This window comes from Eschrichtius robustus, unplaced genomic scaffold, assembly GCF_028021215.1.
Source record: "Eschrichtius robustus isolate mEscRob2 unplaced genomic scaffold, mEscRob2.pri scaffold_281, whole genome shotgun sequence".
Classification (NCBI taxonomy): Eukaryota; Metazoa; Chordata; class Mammalia; order Artiodactyla; family Eschrichtiidae; genus Eschrichtius; species Eschrichtius robustus.
This window is the reverse complement of record NW_027175262.1, coordinates 136,679-164,138: the sequence shown is the minus strand read 5'-3', so window position 1 is coordinate 164,138 and position 27,460 is coordinate 136,679. Positions and strand designations below refer to the sequence as shown.

Genomic DNA, 27,460 nt, shown 5'->3' with positions numbered 1-27,460 from the left:
CCGCTCTGCAAGCCCACCCGCACCACCACCTCACAGCCGCGGCTGGGCGCCCCGCCCCTTTGCTGACGTCCACCCTCACCCTCCCTTGTCCCCCAGGCCCACTCCCCAAAGTGAGCAGAAAACCCCACGTCGCCTCAGGCACTCTTGAGAACAGCCCTTCCGAATCCGAGCCCGCCCCCCGCACCGCCCACCGCGCTCGGCCGCACCCGCGCGGTTCCTAGAGAGCCCGAGGCCCGCCCACCCTCCGGCCTCACGCGGGCCCTCCACCTCCCCGGAGCCTCGGCGTCGGCCTGGCCGCCGGGCGCGCGCCCGCGCCTTGTCCCCAGGCGCCCAGCCGTCTGATTTGCTGCTCAGCATCCCAGTCTCTGAGCGACCCCCCCTCATCTGGGACCGGCGGCCCCTCTGCCCCTGGCGCGTGGTGTCCCGAAGGAAAGAACTTGCACAAAGCGCTGTGGCCCCGCGAGCCGAGAGGCCCCCTCCTGCACCCCCGGGCCCGCCACACACCCCACACCCGCGCTCCGCCTTCCCGGAGGGGCGTTAGTACCCCCGCCCTCTGGGTGGGGTGAGCCGGGCAGGGCGCGCACGTTTGGGGGGCGCGGGGGCGCGCAGGTCGGGGGCGCGCGCGGAAGGGCGGGGCGCGCGGACGGCTGTAGCTCCGTCCGGACACAGGTGCGCTGCGGCCGCAGCAGGTTTCTCCGTCCGCCCCCGGCGCCCTGGGAGGCCTCGGGCCTGGGCTCCGACTTTGGGGCGGAGGCGGGATCCCTCCGCGCCTGGGCGCGCCTCTTCCCTCTCCTGGCCGAGGGCCAAGTCGGGCGGAGCGGGAAGAGCGGCCCTCGCCCCCGCAAGGCCGGAGGGGCCGGAACGAGGGTGAGCTCGGGCGACGCGGGCAGTGGGCTCGGCTCCGAGGCGCTTCCTGCGGAGCTGCACCCGCCACGGCCCAGAGGCTCCCCGGGGCAAAGGGCGCCTCGGCCCCCCAAGCTCCAGTCCCGGTTCTGGCTCCCGGGAGCCGGTGACCTCCACTCACCTCCGCAGGTGGGAGCCGCGGTCGCCACTCACCTGCTGCCAAGACCCGGGGCTTGCGCGGCCGCGAGGGTGGAGCGGCTCACCTGGGCCAGGTGCGCAGCGGCGACAGCCCCAGCGATGGTGGCAGGTGCAGCCCCGCCCAGCAGCTGGGGCGAGGGCGGACCCAACTGTCCTGCTTCGAGCCTCAGGCTGTTGTTCAAGACAGTCCTGCGCTCGGCCCCCTGGAGCCGCGGCCGCCGCGCCTGGGGGCAGAGGCCAAACCGGCCCGACCAGCCCGGAGAGTCTCGGTGCCCCAGGAACTCCTCGGAAATTCCACCGTCCCCAGGAGCACCTGGTGCGGTTCTGCCCCTCCTCCCAAGCTCTTTGTCTTCCTCTAGGAAGCCTGCCTTGACTCCCGCTCCTAAACTCTATAGGTGCAGGGAGGGTAAGACCTCTGTAAGGCACCCCGCACTTGGAGGCCCACGGAAAACCAGAGGAGGGCGGAGGCTACCACATTCCGGGCCTTTCCCCATCACGGCCTCAGTTTCCCAGCCAGCCCTGAGGGCAGACGTAATCGGCCAGAAGCCCAGAAATTAACACAAAGCAGTTTTATTAGAGAAAACTCTGCTGGTTGAGGGGAGCCAGTGGGGTGGGGCAGGATCTGGGGCCCAGGAAACTGAGCCAGTTTTCCTGTCGAGACGGCATGAGAAGACCCCCTCCCCCCCCACCCCCGCCCCAGTTCTCTGGGTGGCAGGGGTCACTCAGAGTTCAAGTCAGGCAGTACCAAGCCTGAGCCGTCACAGGTGGAACAGGCCTCACAGACCATGGGCAGGTGTGCAGCTCACAGACACCCCAAACATACAGGGGCTCCCAGGACCCCCACATATACGCGGGTCTTCTTAAAGCCCGCCCACACACACACACAGCCAGGGCTGGGGTGGGCGGTGGTGGCAGCAGCTCTGCGTCTTGGCCTCTTGACCGGCTCTGGGCCCACTCCACGTCTGTGCTCTCAGGCCGGAGTCTCCGGTACTTCGGGACTCAGGGCCAGGCCCCACCCCAGGCCCCGGCAGCCCCGCCTCCCCAAGTCTCTGGTGCTTCTTCTTCAGGACTTCATTCTTCACCGACTGAGGCACATCAGGCACAAACCAGGCAGCAATGAGCTTGACGCATAAGGCCACGTGCTGGGAGGAGGGGCGGAGTGGGGAGGTGAAGATGCGCTGAGCAGGGACTTTAGGGGGCAGGGGCCCAGGGAGGGCTGGAGAGAGCTGCCCTGCCCTGGGGCCCGTGCCCAGTGTTGGCTCACCTCGAAGAGGATGAGGAAGGCCAGGCGGATGGCCAGGAGGAACCAAGACTGCTCAGTGAAGTTGGAGTTCTGAGCGGCGCCATAGTCCCGGTACCTGGGGTGGGGAGCACCTGAGGTCAGGGGTCAGGAGTTCAGAGGGTGCTCACAGGGGATGGGGGTCCAAACCTGCACTCGGTCACATTCTCTGAGCCCTCTATTTCGACAGGATTCTGGAAGTCCTTGGTGTAGAACACGGACAGGCTGTGGTTGACATAGCCCGTGAGGCAGCTGGGGGGAGGGGGAGAGGAGTTTGGTGTGGTCCCTTCAGGCTTCTGGGGTGCTGGCTTGGAACCGACCCCTGCCTGGTGGGGGCCATCAGGGTGGGCCACAGCGCAGACCCCCTCCTTCATCTCTGTACATGGGAGAGGGGCCCCTGGGGGAGGCTGAAGGGACTTGCAGGTGCCACCACCTGCCTTCCTTGCCAGGGGCCGAGGCTTCCTTGCCAGCCTTCCTGGGGGAGACCCCTGGAGACCTACCCCCCTGCAGGGCTGGAGGAACTGGATGAGGACAGCATGCAGACCATTAAGGGTCTGCCTTTGGAAGGGGAGCCATTCCAGTATCACTTGCTCAGAAAACAGCTGGTTCTGGGACGTTAATCCCCTACTGGGGTCCCAGTCAGCACTCCCGGGGTCCACCCAAGGTCTGCAGGTTGCTGCGGGAGGGCAGCCCACCCCAGGCAATACTGTTAGCATGGAGCCCTTCCCTGGGGTCCCCTGGGGCTGGGCCATGGTTGGGCCAGTTTCCCAGGGGTCTCTGGACAGTTTGAGGCTCCCCCAGGGGCTGTGTCCCCTTACTCGACTGCAGGGTGGGCCCCCTGTCGGCACGGGCCATAGCGGTACTTGTACACCACTCGGGGGATGAACTCAGATGTGAAGGCGATGACCATCCCGTTGGCAATGACCGCCAGCACGCCGATTATCTCCAGCACCTGCAGCCAGGTCCCTGGGCCACGGCAGGGGGTGAGGCCTACACTGTCTCCCTGCCCCCACCCCCCCCCCCCGCCTCTGATCCCCCGAAGCTGGGAGCCTGGATGGTCAAGGGCCTCATCATGCCTCTGCTTGTGGCAGCCGCAGGGCCAGGTCCCTGATGAGGAAGACCTGGGCCAAGGCCAACAATCAGCGGCCTCCGCTCTCCTGCACCCCTCTTCTTGACATGGACAGGGAGGGGCTCAGGTCTCCGCCCCCCCATCTTATGCCTGAACCTTTCAGCTGCCCCCAGGCCTGCTCCACCTCCTGGGTCCCCTCCGCAGGGCAGACCCCCTTAACCTGGTCCCAAGACTGAGGCCTCCCTCACACTTCTCTCTCCCACTGCCTGTGTCCAACACCGCATCTCCTCGCTGCATCCCTGACACCCGTGCACCTCAGCAAGGCCAGTCTAGGTGACTAAGGCCGCCGGCTCTCAGTGCCTGCCCCCAGCTGCCGGACCCCTCTCCCCCAGCTCCCCGAGAGTCAAGCCGTTGCGCACGGCCCCCGCAGGACGGCTGCTGGCCCTTCAGTGGGACGCCTGGGGGCGGAGCGGCCGGCGAGGTGCCTGCCAGCCCCGCCTCTTCCTGGGGCCTGAGCCCTGCCCCCATGGCTTGGAGCGGTGGTTTCAAGGGGGCTGGCGTGGCCCCAGCGCGCCTCGCCGCTCCCGTCCCCTGGCTGGAGCGCCCGCCCTCCGGCCGCCCCGTCGGGCCCCTGACCGATGTCCTTGGCCTTGCGGGGCACCAGGCGCCGCTGCAGCCGGACCATCTTGATGGCGTCCAGGCGGATCTCCGCGAGGTTGCTGAAGAGCGCCAGCAGCGGGGCGAGCGGGAAGGCGGCCACGAAGACGGTGGTGAAGCCGTACTGGATCACTGGGGGTGCGGGTCGTCACCGTGGGCCCCCGCGCGGCGCCGCCCCTCCGCCCAGCGGCCCCCGGCCCCGCCCCGCGTACTCATCTCCATGAACTCGCCGAACAGGCTGAAGGTGTTGACCGGGTTCAGGCGGTAGTTGCGCTGCCAGTGCCTCAGCTCGGGGTCCTGGGACGTGGCTCGCATCGAGCGACACTTGTGGGCCAGCCACCTGCGGGCGAGGAGGAGCGGGTGGGGCACGGGGAGGGGGGCTGAGGGCCCCTCGGGACCGCTGGCTCTGGGAGGTGGGGTCCTGCGGTGAGGGTGGCGCCCCGGGAGGGAGGGTGGTCCTCACGGGCCCAGGTACTCCATGCAGTTGCTGAGCGTTTGTTTCAGACCCATGATGATGGCCATCTGCACGAACAGGTCCATCATGCAGCCGCTGAGATGGCACTGCGGGGGCAAGGGCGGGAGGTCAGGCACGGGGCCTGGGGCTGACCAGGGGGTTGGGGCAGTTCAGGAAGAGGGCAGTAAGGCCTCCGGACAGACTGACCTCCTCCAGCTTCCACAGCCCTGCCAGGCGCACGGACTTCCCGGGGTTACCGTTGATCCTGGGAAGGGCAGCGAGGCTGAGAGAGGGGGCAGGACAGGAGTGGGAGTCGGGGAGCAGTGGGGCCTGGAGGGGAAGGAAGGAGACCCGCCCTGCAGGTGAGCAGAGGCTGGGTGCTGGACGCACCGTTTGCACCCAGACAGGCCTGCGGGCGCGCAGGACCGCAGGGGACCTCTCAGCTGTTCACAAGCTCAGAAAAGGCCGTGAGGAGGGGCCTCAGTTTCTCCCCATGGTAACTGTGCACACAGGGCTACTTTGTGCTTAAATCGCCTGATTTCCATGATTAAAAAGGTACATTAAACCAAACGCTGGACTCATGCTCAATGCTGAAATCCTGCAAGCGCTCCTGTTACAGTTCATGACAGCTGCTATTCCAGAATAGTGTAACTCTGCAAAGGAAAAACTTGTTGTAGAAAACACGATGATATATCTGGGAAGCCAAAATAAATGAACTGAACGATTGGGCAGATAAATCTACTGAAAAATGCTCAGAGTGGATATAAAATTGATATCAAGCTCAACTCCCTTTTGCTTTCCTAGATGCAACAAAACCACTGAGAAATGTAGCAGGAGGAAATATCTGTCGCAGATAGCAGCAAAAACTATAAAATAGAGTGAAATTCGCAGGAAATCTGGGGGACCCATAAGAAGAAAACTATAACACAGCTAAAGAACATTAAAACAAGACTGGAATAGAGAGAGCTTGTTCTTCGATAGAAAAACTTAGGCTTGTATTTTTGTGACAGACGGAATGACAGGCCCCCAAAGATACCACATCCTACTTCCTGGAACCTGTGAATATGCTATCTGACATGGCAGCTGGTATTAAGGTTGCTAGTCAGCTGACCTGAAAATGAGATAATCCTGGATTATCTGGGTGTGCCCATTGTAATCACCAGAGCCCTTAAATGAGTAAGAGGGAGAGCCAGAGAGATGGCAGGATGAGAAGGACTCAGCCTGACACCACTGGCTTTGCAGACACAGGAGGAAGGGGCCAGGCAACCTCTAGAAGCTGAAAAAAGCAAGAGTATGGACTCTCCCCAAGGGCCTGCAGACAGAACACAGCCCTGCTGACCCCTTGATTTTAGCCCAGTGAGACCCATTTTGGACTCTTGGCCTCGAGAACTGTATATAATGTGTGTTGTTTAAAGCCACTAAGCTGTGGTCAGCAATAGAAAATTAATACAGTATCTATGTCAATTCTCCCTAAAAGAATGTATAATTTCACTGCAATCTTAAGCTAAATCCCACAGAATTTTGATGGAGTTTGGCAAACGTTATTTTAAAATTCACCTAGAAGAGTAAACATGTAAATAACTACAAAAAAGGAAAAGTGAAAAAGAAGAGAAAATTAATGCTAGACCTATCTGACAGGAAAGCATAACAGTAATAATTACACAGAAAGGTACTAGACTAAAATTATCAGAATCCACGAAACACCAAAATATTCAAGTGAATGACGGAACTTGGTGTGTGACAGAAGGGTGGTGGTGGTGATGGAACAGTCAACAAATGGTTTGGGGACAACCGGCTGTCACTTGGAAAACAACAAAACAGGCTTCCCTCCTTTGCCACCTGCAGCAAAACAAATTCCTTGTGAATCAAAGATTTAAATGTTTAAAATGTTGAAACCATAAGCATCTAAGGGAAATCACAGCTGAACATGTTTTTAATGTTGAGGAGGGGAGGCCTTTTTGAGCACGGCATGAAAAACAGGAACTATAAAGAGACACACTGATAACCTTCGTGACAAAAAAGAAACCGCCTCCAGAGAAACACGAGTGACTGCATAGGCTTTTGCCTTCTTTTCCCAGGGATGCCACATGTAGGGGCAGTACACAGAAGGCGCCAGACTCAGGCTTCTATCTGCCCCACCAACTGCTGACTGTACGACCCTGAGCTAGTTTCTTAACCTTTCTGTGCCTCGGTCTACTCATCTGTGAAATGGGGTGTAGAGAGTCCCTACCCCACAGGGCTGTTGTGCAGATTAGAGCTGATGAATGTGAGGCCCTTAGGACAGAATGGGTGAATGTCAGTAGACGTGAGTTATTATAAAGACATATCCCATCCTGCCAGGGAAAACCAACTCAGTCCTTCATCCTTCAGTATGAACGGACAGCTACAAATCTTCAGTCACGAGGAAAACCAGCTGTACAAAAGAGAAGGACTACGATAAAAGAACAGGAAGATGGACCCTTTAGGAAATGAGATAATGAGGAAACAGATGAGAACTTAAGGGGAAAAAAGAACATTGATATCCTCAAGAAAGTACTGTATCTACGGAAACAAGAAAAGGACACTATAAAAAAAAAAAAAAAGGATAAAGAAAATAAAAACCCTCTTGGAAATTAAGACTTTAACTGTTAAACTTAAAAAAAGAAAACAGGGACTTCCCTGGTGGTCCAGTGGCTAAGACTCCGCATTCCCAATGCAGGGGGCCTGGGTTCGATCCCTGGTCAGGGAACTAGATCCCACATGCCACAACTAAGAGTTCACATGCCGCAACTAAAGATCCCACGTGCCACAACTAAGACCCGGTGCAGCCAAATAAATAAATAAATAAACATTTAAAAAAAAAAGGCAAAAAGACAAAGTGAAGGAAATCTCTCCAGATGTGGAATGTAAAGACACAGAGATGGAATATATGAGAGAAAAAGATAAGAAACCCAAGAGGACCAGGCATTCCATAGAGAGCAGAGGGGGAAAAAATATTTTTAAAAACCTAAGGAAAAAAAACCCAAAAAACTAAAAATGAACTACCACCTGAACCAACAATCCCACTACTGGGCATATACCCAGAGAAAACCATAATTCAAAAAAACACGGGCTTCCCTGGTGGCGCAGTGGTTGAGAATCTGCCTGCCAATGCAGGGGACACGGGTTCGAGCCCTGGTCTGGGAGGATCCCACATGCCGCGGAGCAACTGGGCCCGTGAGCCACAACTACTGAGCCTGCGCGTCTGGAGCCTGTGCTCCGCAACAAGAGAGGCCGCGACTGTGAGAGGCCTGCGCACCGCGATGAAGGGTGGCCCCCGCTTGCCACAACTAGAGAAAGCCCTCGCACAGAAACAAAGACCCAACACACCCAAAAATAAATAAATAAATTTAAAAAAAAAAAAAACAAAACACATGCACCCCAATGTTCACAGCAGCACTATTTACAATAGCCAGGACACAGAAGCAACCTAAATGTCCATCAACAGAGGAATGGATAAAGAAGATGTGGTACATATATACAATGGAAAAGTACTCAGCCATAAAAAGGAATGAAATGCGGTCATTTGTGGAGACGTGGATGGACCTAGAGAGTGGCATACAGAGTGAAGTAAGTCAGAAAGAGAAAAATATCATATAATAATGCATATATGTGGAACCTAGAAAAATGGTATAGATGATCTTATATGCAAAGCAGAAACAGAGACACAGACGTAGAGAACAAATGTGTGGATACCAAGAGGGAAAGGGGTGGGGTGGGAGGAATTGGGCGACTGGGACTGACACATATACATTATTGACACTATGTATAAAATAGACAGCTGATGGGAACATACTGTATAGCACAGGGAACTCTACCTAATGCACTGTGGTGACCTAAATGTGAGGGAAGTCCAACAGGGAGGGGTATCTGTATGTGTACGGCTGATTCATTCTGTTGTGCAGTGGAGGCTAACACAACACTGTAAAGCAACCACACTCCAATAAAACTTAAAAAAAAAAAAAAAAAAAAAAACCTAAGGAAAAAAAGAAGATGATGTAGTGAGCCTAAGTAGGACGTGGGTTTTTTCACTGGAAGGTGCCAATTACCCAGCACAGTGCATGAAGAAAAGACCCACCCTAGATTGTTCCCCTGTTTAAAGAGAAGATCCTAAAGCTTCTAGGTCAACTGGGAAGAAACAAAAATCGGATTTTCTGCACACTTCTTATCATCCATTTTGCATGTTCAAAGACAACAGAGCAATGTCTTTAAAGTTCTAGAAGGGAAAATTGTTTTGAAGTTAGATATCTATACCCAGCCATGTCTATCTTGTGCAACAGTAGAACATGACACCTTTAGACATACATGAATTCAGAGAGTTTACCTCTCTGATATACCTTCTCAGAATAAATGAAAGCAAAAATCAAGAAAGAAAGAGGCTTGGGAGTCCAGGAAATGATGGTCTTAACCCAGGAAAGCAGCAGATTGAAGTCCCAGGAAGACAGGTATGCAGGAGGCACGGACAGCCAGCAGCCCAGTGTGGGGAGAATAGAGGGTCTCTGGGAGAAAAGAGACTCCATGCAATAGACAGTTTGACATGGAGAGGCTGGATAACCTTGACAAGATAAAGACATGCAAGGGGGAAAAAAAGGCAATTAAAAACAACAGGAAAAATAAAGAGCTGTACAACAAAGAAATGGTCAAATAAGAAGCAAAGTAAAATATGACATGATTTTAAGAAACTGATAGAGTCAGAAGAGAATCCACTTGACCTTGATGTTATAAAAATGCTCAGATGATGTGAACAACTTATAGGAAAAGAAATTTAATGGCCAAAAAATATCTGGAAAGATGCTGGATTCTCACTAATAGGTTTTAATAACACACCTTTAAGGATGAAAAGTCTTTGTTCATCAGACCAACATGGAGTGTGCAGTCACGTACACAGTGCGTGGCTTTGTGAGTCAGCACAGCGTTTTTGGAGGGTGCTTTAGCAATGTCTCTCAATGTAAATGTGCACTGCCGACTCCCAGATGAAATGGCTGACTGCTCACACCCCCTGCCAGGCATCACCTCGGAGATGGAAGGGAACTGGAGAGGCCTGCAGCCCACTCGAGACATCAAGCTGGATCTAAGCCTGCAGGGCGGACGTCTGAACAGCAACGCAACCCTGCCCAAGAGCCTGGAACACCTCAGGACTTGGGCACCTCTGGTAGCTTGGGGGCACCCACTGGATGGGATGCAGGCCCGGCTGAACCCCTGGGCCTCCTATCCAACCCCTAATCCCCCCCCACAACACACACACACACAAGAAGACAAAGACATTTCTAGGGGGTTGAACAACCAAAGACTCAGATCGCAGGATTGGGCCAATGGACACTGAGACCCCACACTGTCCCTTCCCCAGCTGGGCTCCCAGCATACTGATGGCCATCCTTCTGCCTCCAGGCAGGAGACCAGGGATTCCCCTTCAGGAACCGACACAGCAAGAGGTCCCGACAGGAGACACGTGGTCCAGAGCAAAGCCACTGGCACATGCCTTCCTCAGTTACAGACAGGTGGCCAAGAATAGAAGACATCTAAGCGGGGGGCAGGGGGGGGGGGGGTCTCTAACATCAGAATCAGACACCAATCAAAGAAAGAGCATAGAAGAAACTCGAAAGGAACAGAAGAAATGCCAGAGTAGAAGGGAAAAAAAGAGGCCACATCCTCAGACAAGAAAAGCCCTGGTGTCCAGGTGACATGAAGAGGAGGCTGTGAAGAATCTGCAAATGTCAACAGGAGTGCTCTGAGATTAAGAACATAAGCGGAAGCGGAACGTTCAGTAGAAGGGCTGGAAAACAGCTGAGAAAAACTCCAAGAAACTGGAACAAGAATGGGAGAAAAAAAGCGAAGAAAAGTAGATGATCAATTCAGAAGGTCCAATTTCCAAACAAAAAGAATTCCTCAGAAGGGAGGAGAGGGAGCCGAAGCAGGAGGCTTTCAGATACATGAGAAAATCTCTCAGAACCGAAGGCCCTGAGGCTCCAGGCCCAGTGAGTACCCGGTAATCTCTTTCCGTTTGACCAGCATTGATTCTGCCTGGCCGGCTGCAGGAGCTGAGCATTCAGCAAAGGACAAGCGCCCTACTCTCCGCCCTGGGGAGCTGCCATTTCTGAGAGAGACAGTGAACAAATAAATGTGCGGCACGTCCTGGGTGGCGACGGCTATGCAGGGGGAGCAAGGGAAGAGCGGAGTCTGAGGGACCAGGGCTCTGGGCCAGGCGACGTCCCGAGGTCAGCAGGAGAGCAAAGGTCAGCGCCAGGAGGCAGCGAGAGTACCGGGGAGGGAGAGGCGCGAGGCGGGAGAACCAGAAACCGGATACGCCGGTGAGAAGACTTGCAGAAAGAACTGTGACAGCATGTTTGCGTGACGGTGGAAATCATCCAGCAGAGAGAGGAAAGTTGGCGTGTGGAGGAGAGAGATGTGAATTACCGAAGCATGTCGAATGAAAAAGACCCACCAAGTCACACGGCTGAGAAATTTCAGAAGATGGGGGACAGTGAGAAGACGCACAGAGAGTCGGAAGAACATCAACGCCAGACTTGCGGACAGAACACTGGAAGGCGGAAACCAAAATATCCTCCGGAAGTCTGAGGAAAACCATATCCAACTTAGAATTCTTTCCCCAGTAGACGCTCAGTCAGGCCCCCAATAAAGAGGAAACTCAGCACATATGATTTCCCATGTGCCCTTTCACAGGAAGCCGCTGGAAAACTTGGGATCCTACACGGCAGAGAGTAAGGGCCTTCCCAGGATGCAGGGGCCAAGCACAGCCCCAGGAGAAGGGGACAGATGCCACGAGGGCATCTCCAAGGACCTCATGATGTCTTTGAACATACTGGCAGGAGTTGGTTTCTTCTAAAGTTCTTCTAGAGGGACTTCCCTCGTAGCGCAGTGGTTAAAAATCGGCCTGCCAGTGCCGGGGACACGGGTTCGAGCCCTGGTCCGGGAAGATCCCACATGCCGTGGAGCAACTAAGCCCGTGCGCCACAACTACTGAGCTTACGCTCTAGAGCCCGCGAGCCACAACTACCGAGCCCGTGTGCCGCAACTACTGAAGCCCGCACACCTAGAGCCCGTGCTCAGCAACAAGAGAAGCCGCCGCAATGAGAAATGAGAAGCCCGCGCACCTCAACGAAGAGTAGCCCCCACTCGCCACAACTAGAGAAAGCCCGCACGCAGCATTTAAGACCCAACGCAGACAAAGATAAATAAATAAATGAATAGATAAATTTTGCAAATAAATAAATAAATGAAGTTCTGCTAGAGAGTTTGGGATTAATTGGCAGTATGTGTGTAACTTACAACATTTGAACAAACACAGAGAACACATAGAGGAATTATTTTCTTCAGAAAAGACAAGAAAAGATATGTTGATTGAACCAAAAATGTTCATTTCATTAATTAGGAAGGTGAGGGGAAGTGTGTGCATGTGTGTGCATATGCATGTGCATGTGTGTTACATGGGATGCCCCCTGCAGCTTTATTTATGAACCTCAAAACTGGAATTAACCCAAATGTCCACCAACTGAAGTGGTTAAATAAATTCAAGGACATCCCACAAAAGAATGCTCATAGTATGGTTTTAAAAACAAAGCCTCACCACCCATGCAGACATGGAAGATGCCCATAGTACGTTTTCAGGGTAAGGCAGATACAGTTATTTACACGACAAAATCGCGCATGTCAATAGGTGCGTGTGTGTGGACTTAAATGTGTAAAAAAGTTTGGGAAGACCCAACAAACAGTTACAGCGTCATCTCTGAGGACAAGGATTGGACAGTTGCGGGTTCGCTGTGGGCTTCCTTCACATATTTCTATACTGGGTTTCCACGTGTTCTGAGCATGATTTGTTTTAAAAATGAAAAAGAATAGGTATTTCCGTTTTCAAGGTGGAGAGAAAGGAGTTAGAGGGAGGCATATGGGAGCAGGTGCCCCTTACCTGCCCAGGATGAAGGCGATGTAGATAAGGGAGGAGAAGTGAGCAAAGAACTGCAGGGTGAAGAACTTGATGGTGAACTTGCTCTCTCGCTCCGAGAAGGTCCTGGGCTTCTCTGGAATGAGATGTGGGGCCGTCCCTCCCCCATCCTTCACCCCGATGACAGCCCACGCCCAGCCTGTCCCTATCCTGACAACTCAGGGACACCTGCGACCCCCACCTGTCTCCCAGGTGCGAGCCCCTGCCCTCTCATGGGCCCCCTTCCCCCACCCCAGGGCTCCAAGATCCCCACCCTGAATCCTCCCTCCAGTAGCCAGAGAGGGGCTCAGGGGGGCCCTCCTCTCACCAAAGTCGCAAAGCTTCAGTGCCACGTATTTGTTGATCTGTGGGAGGGGAGACGGAGGGCTCACCTCGGACCTCAGCAGACCCTCACCCCCACCGGCACCCTCGCCCTGCCCCGACCCCAACCTTGGTCATGACGAGGATGCTCACGTAGTGAACCAGGGCCCCGGTCACCACCACGGCCGTGGTCACCTGCTCCCCCAGGAAGGGGAAGGCGGAGCTGAAAAGGGCAGCGGCCAGGACGCGGTAGATCACCAGGACGTGGGCCATGCCTATCATCAGGCAGATCTGGCGGGGGTCGGGGAGGCCAGGATGGGTAGGCCTCAGGGGGCTGCCCCACCTGCTCTCCAGCCCCACCGGGGGCGCCCCAGAAGTACCATCAACAGAGACAGCAGCAGGATGACGGTACTCCGCATGTAGGAGTGCTGGTGCAGCCGGGGCTGGTAGTCAGGGTAGGCAATGAGCCCCAGCGCCATTTCCTCCTGTGGACGGCACCGGACACGCCTGAGACACGGGATCCCTCACCCACGGGAACCGCGCCTCATACATGGGGACGCCCTCAGACACAGCAGACTCGTGTGGACCCTGGACCTGGTCACCTGGCTCAGCCTCACCTGGTCCTCGTCCCACCCGTACAGGTCCCACTGCAGGACCACACGGGCTCGCTCCCGCTTCCACAACTCCAGGAACACGGTGGCTGCAGCCGGGAGAAAGCAGAGGCCTCACGGTGTGTCCCCGCTGCGTGTGGAGCTCGGCTGCCCCCCAGGTGCCGCGGCGACTCACCCCACAGCGCCATGAACATGGCAAACAGCACGGTGCCCTCGTTGTCGAAGAGGTGGGTGAGCTGGGGAGAGCGGCGCGTGGGGCTGGGGCGGCCTTCCCTTCCCTGGGAGGACCCCCTGGGCCCCTCTCCCCGCGGGCGAGCGGTCGCAGTGCCCCCCAGGCGCAAACCTTGGCGAAGGCGCAGGTTTCTGAGAGCCGCTGGTACCTGGGGTTGTGGTCGCCGCGAGGGCACATGTAGACGTCGTGGGCCTCACAGATCTCCCTGCTGGCGGTGCAGGGACCGGGTTGTCGGCGGCGCTTTCCTGTGGCCCCTCCTGTGGCCCCTGGGGGACCCCGCCCCAGGCCGCCCCTTCCCTGACTCCACCCACCCTCAGTCCCGCCCCTTCACGATCCCGCCCCAAGCCCGCCGCCCCTCCATGACCCCACCCCAGTCCCGCCCCTTCCCTGACTCCACCCACCCTCAGTCCCACCCCCTTCACGATCCCGCCCCAACCCTGCCCCTTCCGTGACTCTACACACCCCAGGCCCGCCCCTTCCGTGACCCACCACACCCCAGTCCCGCCCTTTCACGACCCCGCCCCTCCACGACCCCACCCCAGCCACGCCCCTTTCTGACTCCACCCAACCCCTCAGTCCCACCCCCTCCCTGACTCCGCCCCAACCCCGCCCCCTCCATGACCCTACACACCCCAGTCCCGCTCATTCCCTGACTCCTCCCCACCCTCAGTCCCTCCCTTTCACGACCCCGCCCTAACCCCGCCCCTTCCCTGACCCCCCCCACCCCCCCCAAGTCCCGTCCCTTGCCTGACTCCGCCCCACCTGATCTGGCTGGCTTCGAAATGGGCAAACCCGCTCAGGAAGATGATGAGGCCCACCACCGCGGCGGGCACCAGCATGTAGGTGTACCAGCCGAGCCAGGCGAAGTACAGGGCCACCTTCTCACCGAAGTAGTTCCTAGGGGCACAGCCGCCCCGTCAGGGCCACTCCCACCAGGGGTGACCGTCCAGCGCCAACGCCGGGGTGGGGCATGCCACATGCGGGGGCGGGCAATGAGCGTCTGTACTGAGGGCATCTAAATGTGTGTCTAAATGGGAGCCCGCACAGCAGTTTGCGGGAGGCGGGGGTGTAACCGCGGGGGGCGCAGCCTGCCTGCGGGGGCGCAGGTGTGTCCGCGGAGGGGCAGTAGTACCTGATGTCACCAATTGGCTGCTGCTGGAACATGTTTCTCCACCGGGCCCATTTCTTCTTTAGGTCTTCCTCCCCCTGAGCACAGGCGACAGACAGTGAGAGCTTCTTGCCTCAGGTCCTGCCCTCAGGTCCTCTCCCAGCCGGCCCACCCCTCACCTTGTGTAGGGGAAACCCGGCCTCAAAGACCCCATCCTTCACCAAATCCTGGAGCGTGTCTGGTGGTCACAGGGATTCTCAGGTCAGAAGGGAGTGAGGGGTGAGGGAGGACCCTGTCCCGTTCTCCCCGTGTGACTGCCCCTCCTGGTGGGCTGCTGCACAGGCCACCTGCCCATCCACTCCTTACCACCAGCTGCCATCTTGCTGTTCAGCACAAAGTTGACAATTCGGATTCTGGAACACAAGAGCTGGCTCAGGATGGCCCTCTATCTGGCCAGGTCCCAGGCCCCTCTGTGTCCTAGCAGAGCCATCAGACCACCTGCCCTGACCACCTGACCAGAGCCCAGAATCCAGGACTCATCTGGGAGCCCACCTCCTTAAATCCTCCCAGGGTCTAGCTGTGCCATGGTTCCAAGGTGGGCCGCCCTCAGGGTGGTCTCTCTCTTCCCAGGGCCCCGATGCTCAGCCCTGCAATAGTCTCTCCCAGATCGCTCCCAGACCTCCCACCTCCAATCACCCGTCCCACCTGGAGCCCCCACACGTCGAGAGCACACTCTTTATGTGCACGAATCCTCTTTGCACCCCTGTGAGCCATTTTGCCTATGGGGTGACTGAAGCTCAGAGAGGGTGAGTAATTTGGTCAAGGCCACACAGCCAGGAAGTGGCACATTCGGGCATCTGACTATACAGTCCTGCTCCTCTGGAACATCCTCCTGAGACACGGCCCCCTGAGCGTCCCAGGGCACTCCCCACAGCCTGCTCCTCTCAGGCCCCATCAAGATGCCTCTATTCGTGTGTCCTCCCAAGACCAGCCAGTCCTTCAGTGTTCACAGAAAGCCCCCCTCCACTGCCTCGTATCCAAATTCCAGGAGTGTTCTTCGCTAGTCTCCCTGATCGGGCCCCAGATGAGTTCTGGGGGCCGGGGCTGGGGCCAGGAAGATGATGGAGGAGGGCTGTGGGGAGGGCAGGTGGGCTGGCTTGGAGGCCTAGAGGATCGGCGTGGGGAGAAGCAGGTGCTTAGAGAGAGAGGAGGTGTTGGGTGCCTGGGAAGCAGGGGATAGATGTCCAGGGAGGGGCATTTGGTCTGGAGGAAACAAGTCAGGACGTGAATCCAGGGAGATGACCTCAGAGCCTAGGAGGGACAGCCGGGAGGATCCTCTCAGCCTCTCCAAATTCTGCCCACCCTTTAAGGCTGGTTTCTATTCTGCATCCGGGGGACACAGTCACATGTAACCTTCAAACACTCCAAGAGGTGAGAACTGTCATCTTCCCGTATTACAGACCTGGAAACTGACTCCCAGACCCTTGCCCCCTGGGCCCTCCACCCTGGGACCACTCCTGGGAGCCTTGCTGCCTGTCTGGACCGGCATGTGGCGGGGCAGGGGTCCTCCTGGCCCCACTCTGGGCCAGCCTCTCACCTGGTGGTGGCTGGGATGGAAGTTGGCCCGGCCAGCTCCCCTCTGGGGGCGGTAGCCTCGGGCTCCATGAGAAGTCTGCGGTAGCGGCCAAAGACCCGGTTGTCAGCTCGGATCCCAAAGAACACCTTCTCCTGGTCCTCCCTCACCTGAGGGGGGTGGGCAGCATGGGACCCTCTACTCCACATTGGGACCCTCCTCCTTCATCCAAAGCCAATGGCCTATCCCCTCCAAGTCCTGCACGAGGCCCCAGCCCACCTCCCCAGACACCTCCCCGGGATCCGCCCAGTCCCCCGCGACCCCTGCGCCCGGGAGAAGCCCTCAGCCCGCCCACCTTGTAGCAGAAGCCCTTCCTCTCGAGCTCTTCCAGGAACTGCTGCTGCCGCTGGACCTGCGTGGGGTTTCTCTGGGTGCAACGATCAGCCACAAGGACATAGTCCCATGGCGCAGAGGCCTCGGTCTAGAAGAAGGAGGTGTGGGGACTGGGGCTGGGGACCAGGGCGGGCCAGGTGTGGGGCATGGGGCAGTAGGTGGGACCAAGCCCAGGAGAGATTCGAGCAGAGACTCACCTCAGTGGTATTGATGTCCATCAGCAGGAGGCTGTCCCCTTCGGTCCCCACCAGGATCCGGAGGCTCTCTTCTCCCTGGGGGTGAAGGGCAGACAGAGGACGGGGCTCATTGCAGCAGACAAGCACCTCCTGGGCTGGGTGCTCTGGCACCAAGGGGGTAGTTCCGGGTGGGGCTAAGTGCATGCACTGAGGCTACAGCACAAATGGCCAGCAGAGGCTTGCTGGGAAACATATACAAAGAGCTCCCAGAATTCATAAGAAAAGGCAGACAGCCCAGTTTAAAATGGGCCAGAGATGCACATGCGCACTTCACAAAAGAGAGGAACTCAGAAGGTGAAAACATGGAGCTAGGGAACCATCTGGAAAACGCAGGCCAGGTGACCAAGGAGGCACCACCTTCCACCATTTGGTAGCAAACATTTTACGGTCAGACAGCTCTAAAAACACAGGTGTGGGAGTTCCCTGGCTGTCTAGTGTTTAGGATGCAGTGCTTTCACAGCCGTGGCCCAGGTTCAACCCCTGGTCGGGGAACTGAGATCCCGAATGCCGCTTGGTGCAGCCCCCCAGAAAAAAAAAGCCTGGGTGGGACTTCCCTGGTGGTCCAGTGGCTAAGGCTCCACGCTCCCAGTGCAGGGGGCCTGGGTCCGATCCCTGCTCTAGGAACTAGATCCCACATGCATGCCGCAACTAAATCCCACATGCCGCAATGAAGATCCCATCTGCTGCAACTAAGACCCGGCGCAGCCAAAATAAATAATAAATAAATAAATATTTTTTAAAAAAAGCCCGGGTGATCTATAAAAATATTGAATGTAATATAATATTGTAAATCACCTGAAACTAATATAATGTTATAAATCAACTCTACGTCAAAAAAAAAAAAAAAAAAAAAGCCCGGGTGACTCAGCAGAATCCCCATGTGTTGCTGTGGCTCACATACTGGTGCAGGAACTTGGGAAACTAAGTTGACCATCCCAGACACTACACCCCGGGCCAGCCACCCTTGGAGACAGACAAGGGTGCTCACAGTAGCATATTTCACATCAGAATTGTGGAAATAACCCAAATTCCCATCAGTAGGCAGATCTATGAAAACACTGTGCTATGACCACACGCAACAGGAGCATGAGGGCCGCCACTGCACGCAGGGCGCTGGGGACCAATGTGACACGGTACTGAGTTTCCTAAAAGTAAGTCCAGTGAGAGCCGTGCAGGAGCGACTGCTGCAGGCACGTCCTGGACAGACGGACGGACACTAAAACCAGCGGGCAGAACCTAAAGGAGGAAGCGGATGGTGCCGAGCCCCTGAGTCTCCCCGATTCTTTGTTAACTGTTGCGGCAGCATTAACAACCCTCACGCATCCTTCTATGCTCCTGCCTCCGTGGGGGGGGGGGGGTGCAGAATCCTCCCTGTTGAGGGTGAGCTGGACTCAGTGACTAATGAAGAAAGCGTGAAAGGGAAAGAGTCACCCCACAGAGGAGAAACCTGGCAGACGCCCCCCACACAGGTGATGAAGGTCAAGGTCACGGTGATGTCACTGAGATGTCGGGGACCCCCTGACAGGATGTGATGCGATAGTACGTGATCCCCACCCTAAAGGCCCTAGTCCCATCTCAGCAGAAGACGTCAGAGGCACTTTCACCTGAGCCCGAGTGAGCGGACCCCAGAGTCAGGCGGCCAAGGACAAGGAGGGACCGAGGGACCATCACAGACAGGAGGGGCCGTGGAGACGTGGCGATGATGCCGTGGGGGGTCCCGCACGAGCCGGGAACAGGAGAGGACACGCACGGAAAAGCCGGTGACGTGAGTCAAGGCGGCCGTGTCGGGCTCTTTGATTTGACCAGCGCCCCAGGCGACGGGGCACGGGGGACCCTGCACCATCTTTGTGACTCTTTAGGGAAACTCACAGACCTGTAAAAACGGCACAAGTGGAGTGGAGGGTGCTGGGATTGGCATCCAGGTTGGCGACGGGGGGCGGGGAGTGGAGGGGAGTCTTTAGGCTTCATTTACTCCCAGTGAGCAAACAGCAGGCTCTGAGGGCTTGAGACAAAGTGACCCAGGGCCCCTTCTCTGGAAGAGCCACTGGGCTGAAGCGGGTGGGAGATGCAGGAGGTGGGGGCCCAGGGCCGACAGTCAACGCAGGTCATGCAGGGGGAGCCCTGCGGCCGACGTGAGGGGGAAGACGCTGGCTTTGGAGCCGAGAGCCCAGCAGGTACCAAGGCTGCGTGACCTCAGGCAAGATCCCACATCCCCCAGCCTCGGGGGGCTTGATGCCATGCAGGAAGCACCCTGTAGCCCCAGCACAGGGCTGGCCAGCCTGTGTGCTCGGTGAGACGGACCCCAGCCGGTGTCCCAGCTGGCAGCTCCCCAGGGAGCACAGGGACCCCAGAGGTACAGGGACCCTCCATCATCCCCGGGATAAGGGTGTGGGGAGCACTCTGAGACCTGTGTCCATTGGCGCACCTGCCTTGCCCTGAATGGTTCGGGTGCCACCCACCCCACCATGGCCCTCACTGCCAGCACACCACCCACTCACTACCGCCCCAGGGTGGCCCAGCCCCTCTACCGGCTCACAAGCCTTCAGTCTCCCACTGCACCTCACCCGACCCGGGTTTTCTCCGTCCTGCCCCCTGCCGGGCCTTTGCCCCTGCTTCTCCGCCCACCGGCTCCCCCTCCTCTTCCCCAGCTGCATTCCTGCCTCCTCAGGAAAGCCTCACTAGACTGCTCCAGCCAGGCTGCACTTGAAGGCCGCCAGCTAAAATATAGGCCACACAGTCACATTTGAATTTCAGAAAAACAACAGATACTTTTTAGTATAAGTACGTCCCAATTATTGCATGGGACATACTTATACTAACAAAAAAAAAAAATTGTTGTTTATGTGAAATTCAATTTACTAGGTGCCTGTTTTTTATTTTGTTTTGCTAAATCCGGAACTCGACTCCAACCCCCCACCCGCATACACACCAGGAACTGCTGGGTCCAGGACCAGGCCTGGGTCTGCCCCCTCTCTCTGCCCTCTGTCTCAATCACAAAAGCTTTTGATTGTCTCAATCAAAAAGAAATGCATCAAACGCAACCACAGGACAGCAGGCTCTAGGGCATCAGACGCTAAGGTCACAGTGAGACGGGACTAGTGTAGATATCGTCTTCGTGGCCCAATGCCACGGTGCAGCCCCACGCTGGGCACTGAGATTCTGCCGCTGTCGGTCACGGGGCTCGCCAGGCCGACTGCCCCCACTTTCCTGGAGAGTGGTCACCCCTCCTCTGGCAGCCCCGCCTCCTCCTAACCCCCGCTACCCTCAGCCCTCAGATCTGTACTCAGGCTTGGGGCCGGAGGAGAAAGCTGCCATTCTCTGTTCTCAGACAGATTTGCAGGGAGGGGGTTGCCCTGGGCTGAGGAGCCTCTGTCTCAGGGAAGAGAGGAAAGTCTCAAGTAGATGGGGACCAGGGACATTTGTGTCACCAGTAGCCGGTTCTGTGACTTGCCCGCCTTAGGGGCTAAGTGTCATGTTGGACAAATTCGTAAGTGAAACGGATCCTCACGTGCTTGACTTCAGACCCAAGAGGAGGGCTCGCCCCATCTCTCCCCAGGCCCGGAACCTCCCGCAGGAGGACCCTTCGAGGGTCCCTGGTGGACAGTCCCACAGAGGCTGAAAGGAGAGACTCGCTCACGTGAGCCGGCCTGAGGCTGAGGAACGGGCAGGACAAGCAGCGGGAAGACGGGACCCAGGGCGGGGAGGGACGCACAGGGAAGCCACACCAGCGGGACTTCGGGATCCAGGCAGCAGGAGGGAGCCCGGGGAAGACTGCCTGTGAGGGACCCGCCAAGACGGCAGCGGGAGGCTGGCCCCCAGGCGGCCCCAGAAATGAGGCTGCTGGACTTGGTGCAGCTCTGGGGTCCCAGACACCCCTCCCTCCCCAGAGACATCACACAGCTTTGGGACATTACCCAGAGCCTCTTGGACAAGGGGAACTCAACCTTCCCTGGAGGATGGTGTGTGATCTGGACCAGAGGTGTCCTACAGGCACTGACCCCCACCATGGATTCGGGCCACTAGACAGGGAGACACCCCCCACCGAGGGCAAAGGTACATGCACCCCTCAGGGTTGCCCTGGTCCCCCCTGGGCAATGGGCGAGCAGTCACAGGGGCGGCCAGGTCTGGTCCCCCCTCCCAGCCCTGGTCTAGCCACCCCACACCCCACACCCCTCATCCGCAAAGGGACCAGGTCCTGAGCACCAGCTTCCTGTACACTCTGGGCTCACCAGCCCCACCCCCAGGCCACCTGCCACATGCAAGGCGCCTCGCTGGGCCGTGGCCACAGCCACAGCCTCCAGCATCAGGCTGTCCATCTGTCCACCTGTCCTCCAGGGAAAGAGGCCTTCACGGATGGGAACCAGGTTCACCTGAAGTCACCCCCACCTCCAGCCAACCAGACTGCTTGGTGCACCCGAAGCGAGGTGTCTGGGGCCCCTGCGTCCCTGTCTATGAGACCCCACCTCCAAGAAGCCACGTGTGCCCGTCAGGCTCCCAATCCCCAGGGCTCCTGATTCCAACTCCCCTGCTCCTGCAGGGTTCCTACAGGGGCTACCCTGGCACTCTTGGCCTCGGGGACCCCAGCCCTGCCATGTGCAGACCCCCGGCGCGTCCCTGCACTTGGACGGGGGGCAGGCTCTGGGCACCCGGCTCTCTGTGGTCCTCCCTTCAGCCTTCCAGCCCCCACCCCTGCAGGCCGTGCACCCAGGGCTTGGTACAGACTGGAGTCCCCGCGGGCTCACGGGCTGGCTCCGCAAGAGGAAACTTCTTAAGACGCTGCAGCTCCCACGAGACCTTCGCAGCCTTGGGAGCCAGAGCTGGGCGAGTCCTGCCCCTGTCTGTCCCTTCCCAGGGCAGCCTCCAGATCACCAGAGGGGCGAATGCGACTGCCACCCAGCTCTGGCCCTGCAGGCTACGGGGAGCACCCGTGTGACATCACCCCAGCTGCATGCGGCACACGTGGGCCTCCCTCACTCTCCACGGCCCGTCTCACGCCAAGGGTCACACCACAGCCCTGCCGGCCCTCCGCACCCTCCTGCCCCACTGCCGAGCAGGAACAAGGAGAGGCCCGCCCTCACTCACCCAGCCTCTGACCCCACCCCCCCAGCGGATGCCCCACCTGCTGGCTCTGCTTCCTCATCTTCCCCTCCCAGCCCCCTTCCCCTGGCCGTGCCCCCTCGCACGTGGGATCTTAGTTCCCCAACCAGGGATCGAACCCACACCCCCTGCAGTGGAAGCGAGGAGTCCTAGCCACTGGACACCGCCGGGGAAGCCCCTGCTTCCTCCTCTTCCTCATCTTCTGAGTCCTGTCATCTGCCACCCCCCTCCCTTCTGCCATCCCTCTGTCTCATGTGTCTGGTCATCCACCCCCAGGCACAGCTTGCTCTGTGTGCAGCCCTCGCGGGGAGTGCATAGTGTAAGTGGACACGGGCTCGGAGAGCAGGTGCCTACTTGGCAGGGGAGCTTGCCCTTGTGGTGTGGACAGGCCCTGAGGGGCAACGGGCAACTGGTGTCCAGGGGCTCGGTGCTACCTCCCAGGGACTCAGTACTCAGCACTTCAGCTCTGCAGAAGCATAAAGGGCAAGAAGGGAGCTGCCGGGAGGTGAGACTGGGGGTTAGCAGAAGCCAGACCACAGAGGGCCTCTCAGCAGCTCTCAGAGGGCCCGGACTTCAGCTGGGGGCAGCAGGGAGCCATGGAAGGGACTGGAGCAGGGGAAGGGTGTGCTCAGATCCAGCTGGGGCCACAGTTCTCTGCTGTGTGCATCAGTCTTTTTCCAAGGGTTGATTCTCTTGCCTCAGTCAACCAGGGGCTTCCTCCCCACCCACCCTTGCCAGCCCTGCCTCCCTTCCACCCCAGCACAGGGCTGGCATGGGAGGAAGGGGCAGCCAGGGGAGCTCGGGGTCAGGCCAGCGTATGCCCACATGCCAGCCTTAGCAGCCGGGGCTCCAGAGCTGGCTCTGGAAGGGCAGGGGTAGAGTGAGAGGCCGGCCTGCTTGGCCCGCACCTGGGAGCACCCTGAGGAGGCTGAGTGGGAGGCTGGTTTCGTTCTCCACTTCAGCATGGGTCTCCCCCCCAGCTGCCCAAGGGCTGGCCCCAGCCCCAGAGACCGACCTCTTCCGACCTCTTCCCTGGCGGAGGGAAGAAAGGAAGTCTTTCCAGGATGTTCTCCCGCCTACCTCCCCAGGGCCCCCACAGCCTCCTGCTCTGCCCCCAGAATCAGAATCCAGTAGCCCTCGGCGGGCTCCCACCCCCGCCTAGGCAGAACCCCCAGGGAGCCAAGGGCCCAGCTGGCCACCCTGGGCCTCCCCAACCCCAGGTCAGCCCACCCTAGAGACCACAGCCCCCTCCCCTCAGGGCAGAGCGGCTGGTCTGGGGTCTTCCTCCTGGCTCAGGGCCCAGGGGTGGATATGCCTTCCCCGCACACTCTTGAGAGCCGGGCTGGAGGGACCCAAGAACCCCTGCTCGGGGCCCAGGGGGTGGACTTGCCCTCCTTCACTCTCGAGGGGCCGCCCTCCTCTGTCCCGCCGCAATCCCAGCCCGGCCAGCCTCCCCGCGGCCTGGGCTGGACAGAAGCCCACTGCGGCCGCCCCAGGCACTCACCAGGTGAGGGGCAGGGCCGGCCGGAGGGGCCTCGGCTCGGACCCCGTCCGGGTGGGCGTGGCCTCGGAGCGGACTCACCCGCATGCCGGCGGCGGTGCTGGGCGCCGGGCTCGGAGGGGTCGGAGGGACCGGCAGCCCCAGCGCCGGTGGGAACCCGAGTGTGGCTGCGAAGCCGCCCGGCGCTCTTACCCGACTTCCGTGCGGGACTCACCCCTCCCTCCTCCCCTCCCTCCTCGTCCTCCTCCTCAGGTCCCTGTGCCGCCCGGCGCCGTCGGGGAGGAGCTAGTGGCCCGCGGGCCAGAAGGCACACCCCTCCCCCCAGTCCCCCGGGCCTGGGACACCTTCCTGGGGACGCCGCCCCCGCCCCGCCCTGAGGCTCTCGGCCTCACCTGCAGAGGGGCGTGTCCCCTGCGCTGAGGGGTTAGACTGGCGTCCCGTAGGCGGAGGGGAGCCCTCTCCGATGACCGCAGCTCCCTGCTCGCCTTCACTCTTCCTGACCCCAGGCCCTTCCAGAGCGCCCAACCTCCGACCCTTTCAAGTCTAGTGTTGATTCCCTTAGAGGAGAAACCGGGGCCCAGAGGACTGAAGATGAGACAGACCCCAGCAAGAAACAATCAGCTCCCTGAGCCCCTGCTCTTTGGACCCCAGCTGGGGGAGGAGGAGCCCTAGGGGTCCTGAGGACAGGTGGCTGGCTGGGCTGGGTGGGGAATGAAGGACTGAGAGGGCAGCTCTACCACATCCTGTGGTCCAGGGGGGCAGCAGCTGGAGGAGGCTCTGGGCCACCTGAGAGAGACTGTCCCGTGGGATAGGGAGGTGGGGTATCCAGGCTCTGACAGCTGCTGGGAAGCTGAGGACACAGGGCAGGAGCTCAGGAGGGAAGACAGGCGGAGCACCCATAGTGTCACAGGGGGCACCCACGATGTCACGATACAGCGTTGTGCAGCCCAGGCAACGCTGCAGTGTAGACCCATGGTTGACATGTTTGCTCTAGGTTCCCCCAGGGATCACATGGCCCCACCCACATTTCTGTTTGCGGGACTCCATGGCAGGCTGTGACAGCAGCGGGGACTGAACTATGAAGTGGCAAAGACAAGAGAGTGAACTGGCAGCACAGATCCTGTGCAACTCTGACGGAGCAAATCTGGACAAATGCATTGAGGTTGGTGTGACGGAAAACCCCAAACAGTAGCAGCTTAAACAAGCCTGCTTGCTTCTCTCTCCCATAAATGATGTCTGGAGGCGGTCCTACCAGACGCCTGGTTATTATTAACTTGTTGCTCTGTCATCGAAAGCACATGGACCCATCACATGGTTCAAAATGGCTGCTCAAGCTCCAGGCGTCACATCCACATTCCAGACAGTAGGAAGAGCAAAGGATGAAGGAGGGGTATTCCATCCTGCATGTGGTTAGTCACCTGGCCAGTCACCTGGCCACACCTTACTGCAAGGAAGCATGGGAAGTATGATCATTTTTCCTAAGGGAGAAGGTAGATGGACCCTGGGGGCACCCAGCAGCCTCTGCCACAGGTGAGAGGTTCTCAAATGCTGTGTTAGAGCTCAGGAAACAGAGTCAGCAAGATATTTTGAGCATGAGTAATCCAAACTCAAGATCCCTATTACCAGCCATCTCCTGGGCTCTCCATCTCCCCCCAGTCTCCAGCTCAACCTGCTCAGAACAGTCTGCACTTACACTTTCATTCTGTTAAAAGAGTCCACTAGTTCCCCCCAAGTGTCTACACAGCTGCTCCCTTTTTCAATGTCTTTATTTGACGTTCCCAATTTTAATGCCACAGAAACACTGCTTCTTCTCTTTCCCACCTTCCGAGGGTCTGAGGGAACCTAAATTATATCCAGCAGCCTTGCTGCTCAAGAGCCTGCACCTGTGGCCCCTTGGGCAAAGGCAGCATAGCATCTCCAGCCTGGGGGCGGGGGGGGGGGGGGCGCAGGAAGAGGAGCCCCGGCCTCGCCCCACAGTGGAAGCTCCCCTACTCTCAATGAAGGATGGAAAGGGAAGATCTTATCTAGTCCTATCTGGAGAGGAAATGGGTGCGGCCCTTTCGGAAAGCAGTCCAGCAATAAGAATCTAAAGCCTTAAAAATTGTTTACACTTTGGTCCATTAATTAACTTTTTCTAAACTATCCTAAGAAAAACTCCAAAATATTGAAAATATGTATGTATTACTATGTCCTTTGAGGCAAAAATTATAAACCACCTAGATTATCAATAATAGGGAAATGTCTGAGCAAACACAGTATACTCATATGCTGATTAAGCAGCCATTAAAAATGATGCTTTCAAAGAGTTTATGACAGCATAGGAAAATGCTTAAGTTATACTGTTAAGTGAAAAAAACATAGATTGTAAACATATATACATTTTTTTATTTCAACTAAGTTAAAATGCATTAAAATACCAGGAGAGCAGTTTTTATATTTGATATTTATATTTGCTTGTGGATGGTGGAATTGTGCTTTTCTTCCTATAGTTTGCTTTCTTTGACACACATCACTTTTATAAACTTTATATTATTAAATGCACTTTGTTGTCATATTAAAGTCTATTATTAGGAACTTTGTTCAGACTCAGCCTCACTCTCTGCCTTGGTTTTGAGTACATCTTGTGAAGAAGCCGCACCCCTTCAGGCAGTGTGGCCTGGCCACCCCGGCTGTTGGCAGGCTGACCCTGCCCTGTTTTGGGCGGAGAACTCCAGTCGAGGTGCACATGGGCCTCCGGCTCCTCCGCTGTGAACCCTGGACCCTGCTCTCCTTTCCTTCCTCCTCCACCTCCAGAGAACCCTGCACAGCTGTCGTCTCCCTCTGAGGGCCAAAGTGCAGCAGGACGCAGGCCCCCCATTCCCTCTGTCTCTAGGGCGCCTCCCCCAGGAAGAGGTCAGAATGACAAGTCTACCAAGAGTGCCCCAGGCTCCTCCTCAGGGGGGAATCTGTCCTCCCAACCCCAGTGGCCTGGATGTGGCCGAAGACCCTCTGGGGTCTCTCTGAGGGTGCTCCTCGAGGCAGCACAGGCAGGGCGGCTGAGGTTGGGGTCTCCCGAGTCCTCTCCAGGCTGGTCCCAGGCACCCCACCCCCCTCTGGCTTCTCTGGCTGACGGAGCCTCTCCTGGGCCATAGACCTCGCTGGCCTCAGGCACCTGCAGGAGAGACCCCTCCCCCAGGTTGGGCCTCTGCTCCTCCGGTCTGCGGGAAGCTGGCCCGTGCCTGTCACACCAGGATGGCATTGGGGTGGGGACCCAGGCCCCTGATGTCCTCACCCCAGGAACACTTCTGACTCCCTGCTGCTCCCCACCAATGCCTCTGGGCCTTAAATTTCAGCAGTTCCTGTTTTCTTTCTTTTTTTAAAAAAATAGTGAATGCCATTTATTTATTTATTTATTCATTTATTTTTATTTGGTTACACCGGGTCTTGGTTGCGGCAGGCATGCTCCTTAGTTGCGCCTTGCAGGCTCCTTAGTTGAGGCTCGCGGGCTCCTTAGTTGCGGCATGCATGTGGGATCTAGTTCCCTGACCAGGGATCCAACCCGGGCCCCCTGCATTGGGAGCGCGGAGTCTTAACCACTGCGCCACCAGGGAAGTGCCCTGTTTTCTTTCTCAGGGAGCAGAGAGCCGTTCTTGGCTGACTTTACAGCCCTGCTGTCCCAAATCCTTCCATCAACCCTGAGAAAACTCCCAGGCGGCAGGTGTGCGAGTGGCGGGCAGAGTTCTATGCAACCCTTCACCTTTGCAGGTTTACCACTCCAGTGGAAAATAATAGTCATGGTTCTTTTACAGATTCGCAACTTTTTCTCTGCCTTCCTTGCAAGAATGTTTTCGGAAAGCATTTCTGCCAATATTTTCACCATTTACCACCACAAATGTGTCCTGCAGGCCTAAGGAAACCTTGGGATCTGAGACCAGGCCACTCCCATGTAACC

At 57.6% G+C, this 27,460-nt stretch overlaps 1 protein-coding gene across 1 annotated transcript; it reads right to left on the bottom strand.

Annotated features, from left to right (window-relative positions):
- Window positions 1–380: 380 nt before the first annotated feature.
- Window positions 381–16,961, bottom strand: ANO9 (anoctamin 9). Its single transcript, XM_068534365.1, has 24 exons — window positions 16,893–16,961; window positions 16,658–16,783; window positions 16,327–16,472; window positions 15,096–15,142; window positions 14,909–14,967; window positions 14,754–14,827; window positions 14,384–14,518; window positions 13,733–13,829; window positions 13,565–13,625; window positions 13,396–13,478; window positions 13,159–13,263; window positions 12,908–13,069; window positions 12,786–12,822; window positions 12,443–12,554; window positions 4,708–4,765; window positions 4,510–4,607; window positions 4,259–4,386; window positions 4,026–4,178; window positions 3,139–3,286; window positions 2,471–2,572; window positions 2,306–2,399; window positions 1,923–2,183; window positions 1,057–1,265; window positions 381–921 (listed from the first exon to the last, which is right to left on the bottom strand). The coding sequence occupies exons 1-24, from the start codon at window positions 16,911–16,913 to the stop codon at window positions 381–383; spliced, it is 3,057 nt and encodes a 1,018-aa protein (XP_068390466.1). The 5' UTR covers window positions 16,914–16,961.
- Window positions 16,962–27,460: the final 10,499 nt, after the last annotated feature.

Bases quoted from the DNA above. Each gene is read 5' to 3' on its own strand.
- ANO9 (XM_068534365.1), bottom strand. From the start codon at position 16,913: ATGGACATCAATACCACTGAG. The intron at 4,608-4,707 runs GTCAGTCTGTCC...TTGCCCCCGCAG, and splicing joins GGCTGTGGAAGCTGGAGGAG to TGCCATCTCAGCGGCTGCAT. The intron at 4,179-4,258 runs GTACGCGGGGCG...CCGCACCCCCAG, and splicing joins CGGCGAGTTCATGGAGATGA to TGATCCAGTACGGCTTCACC.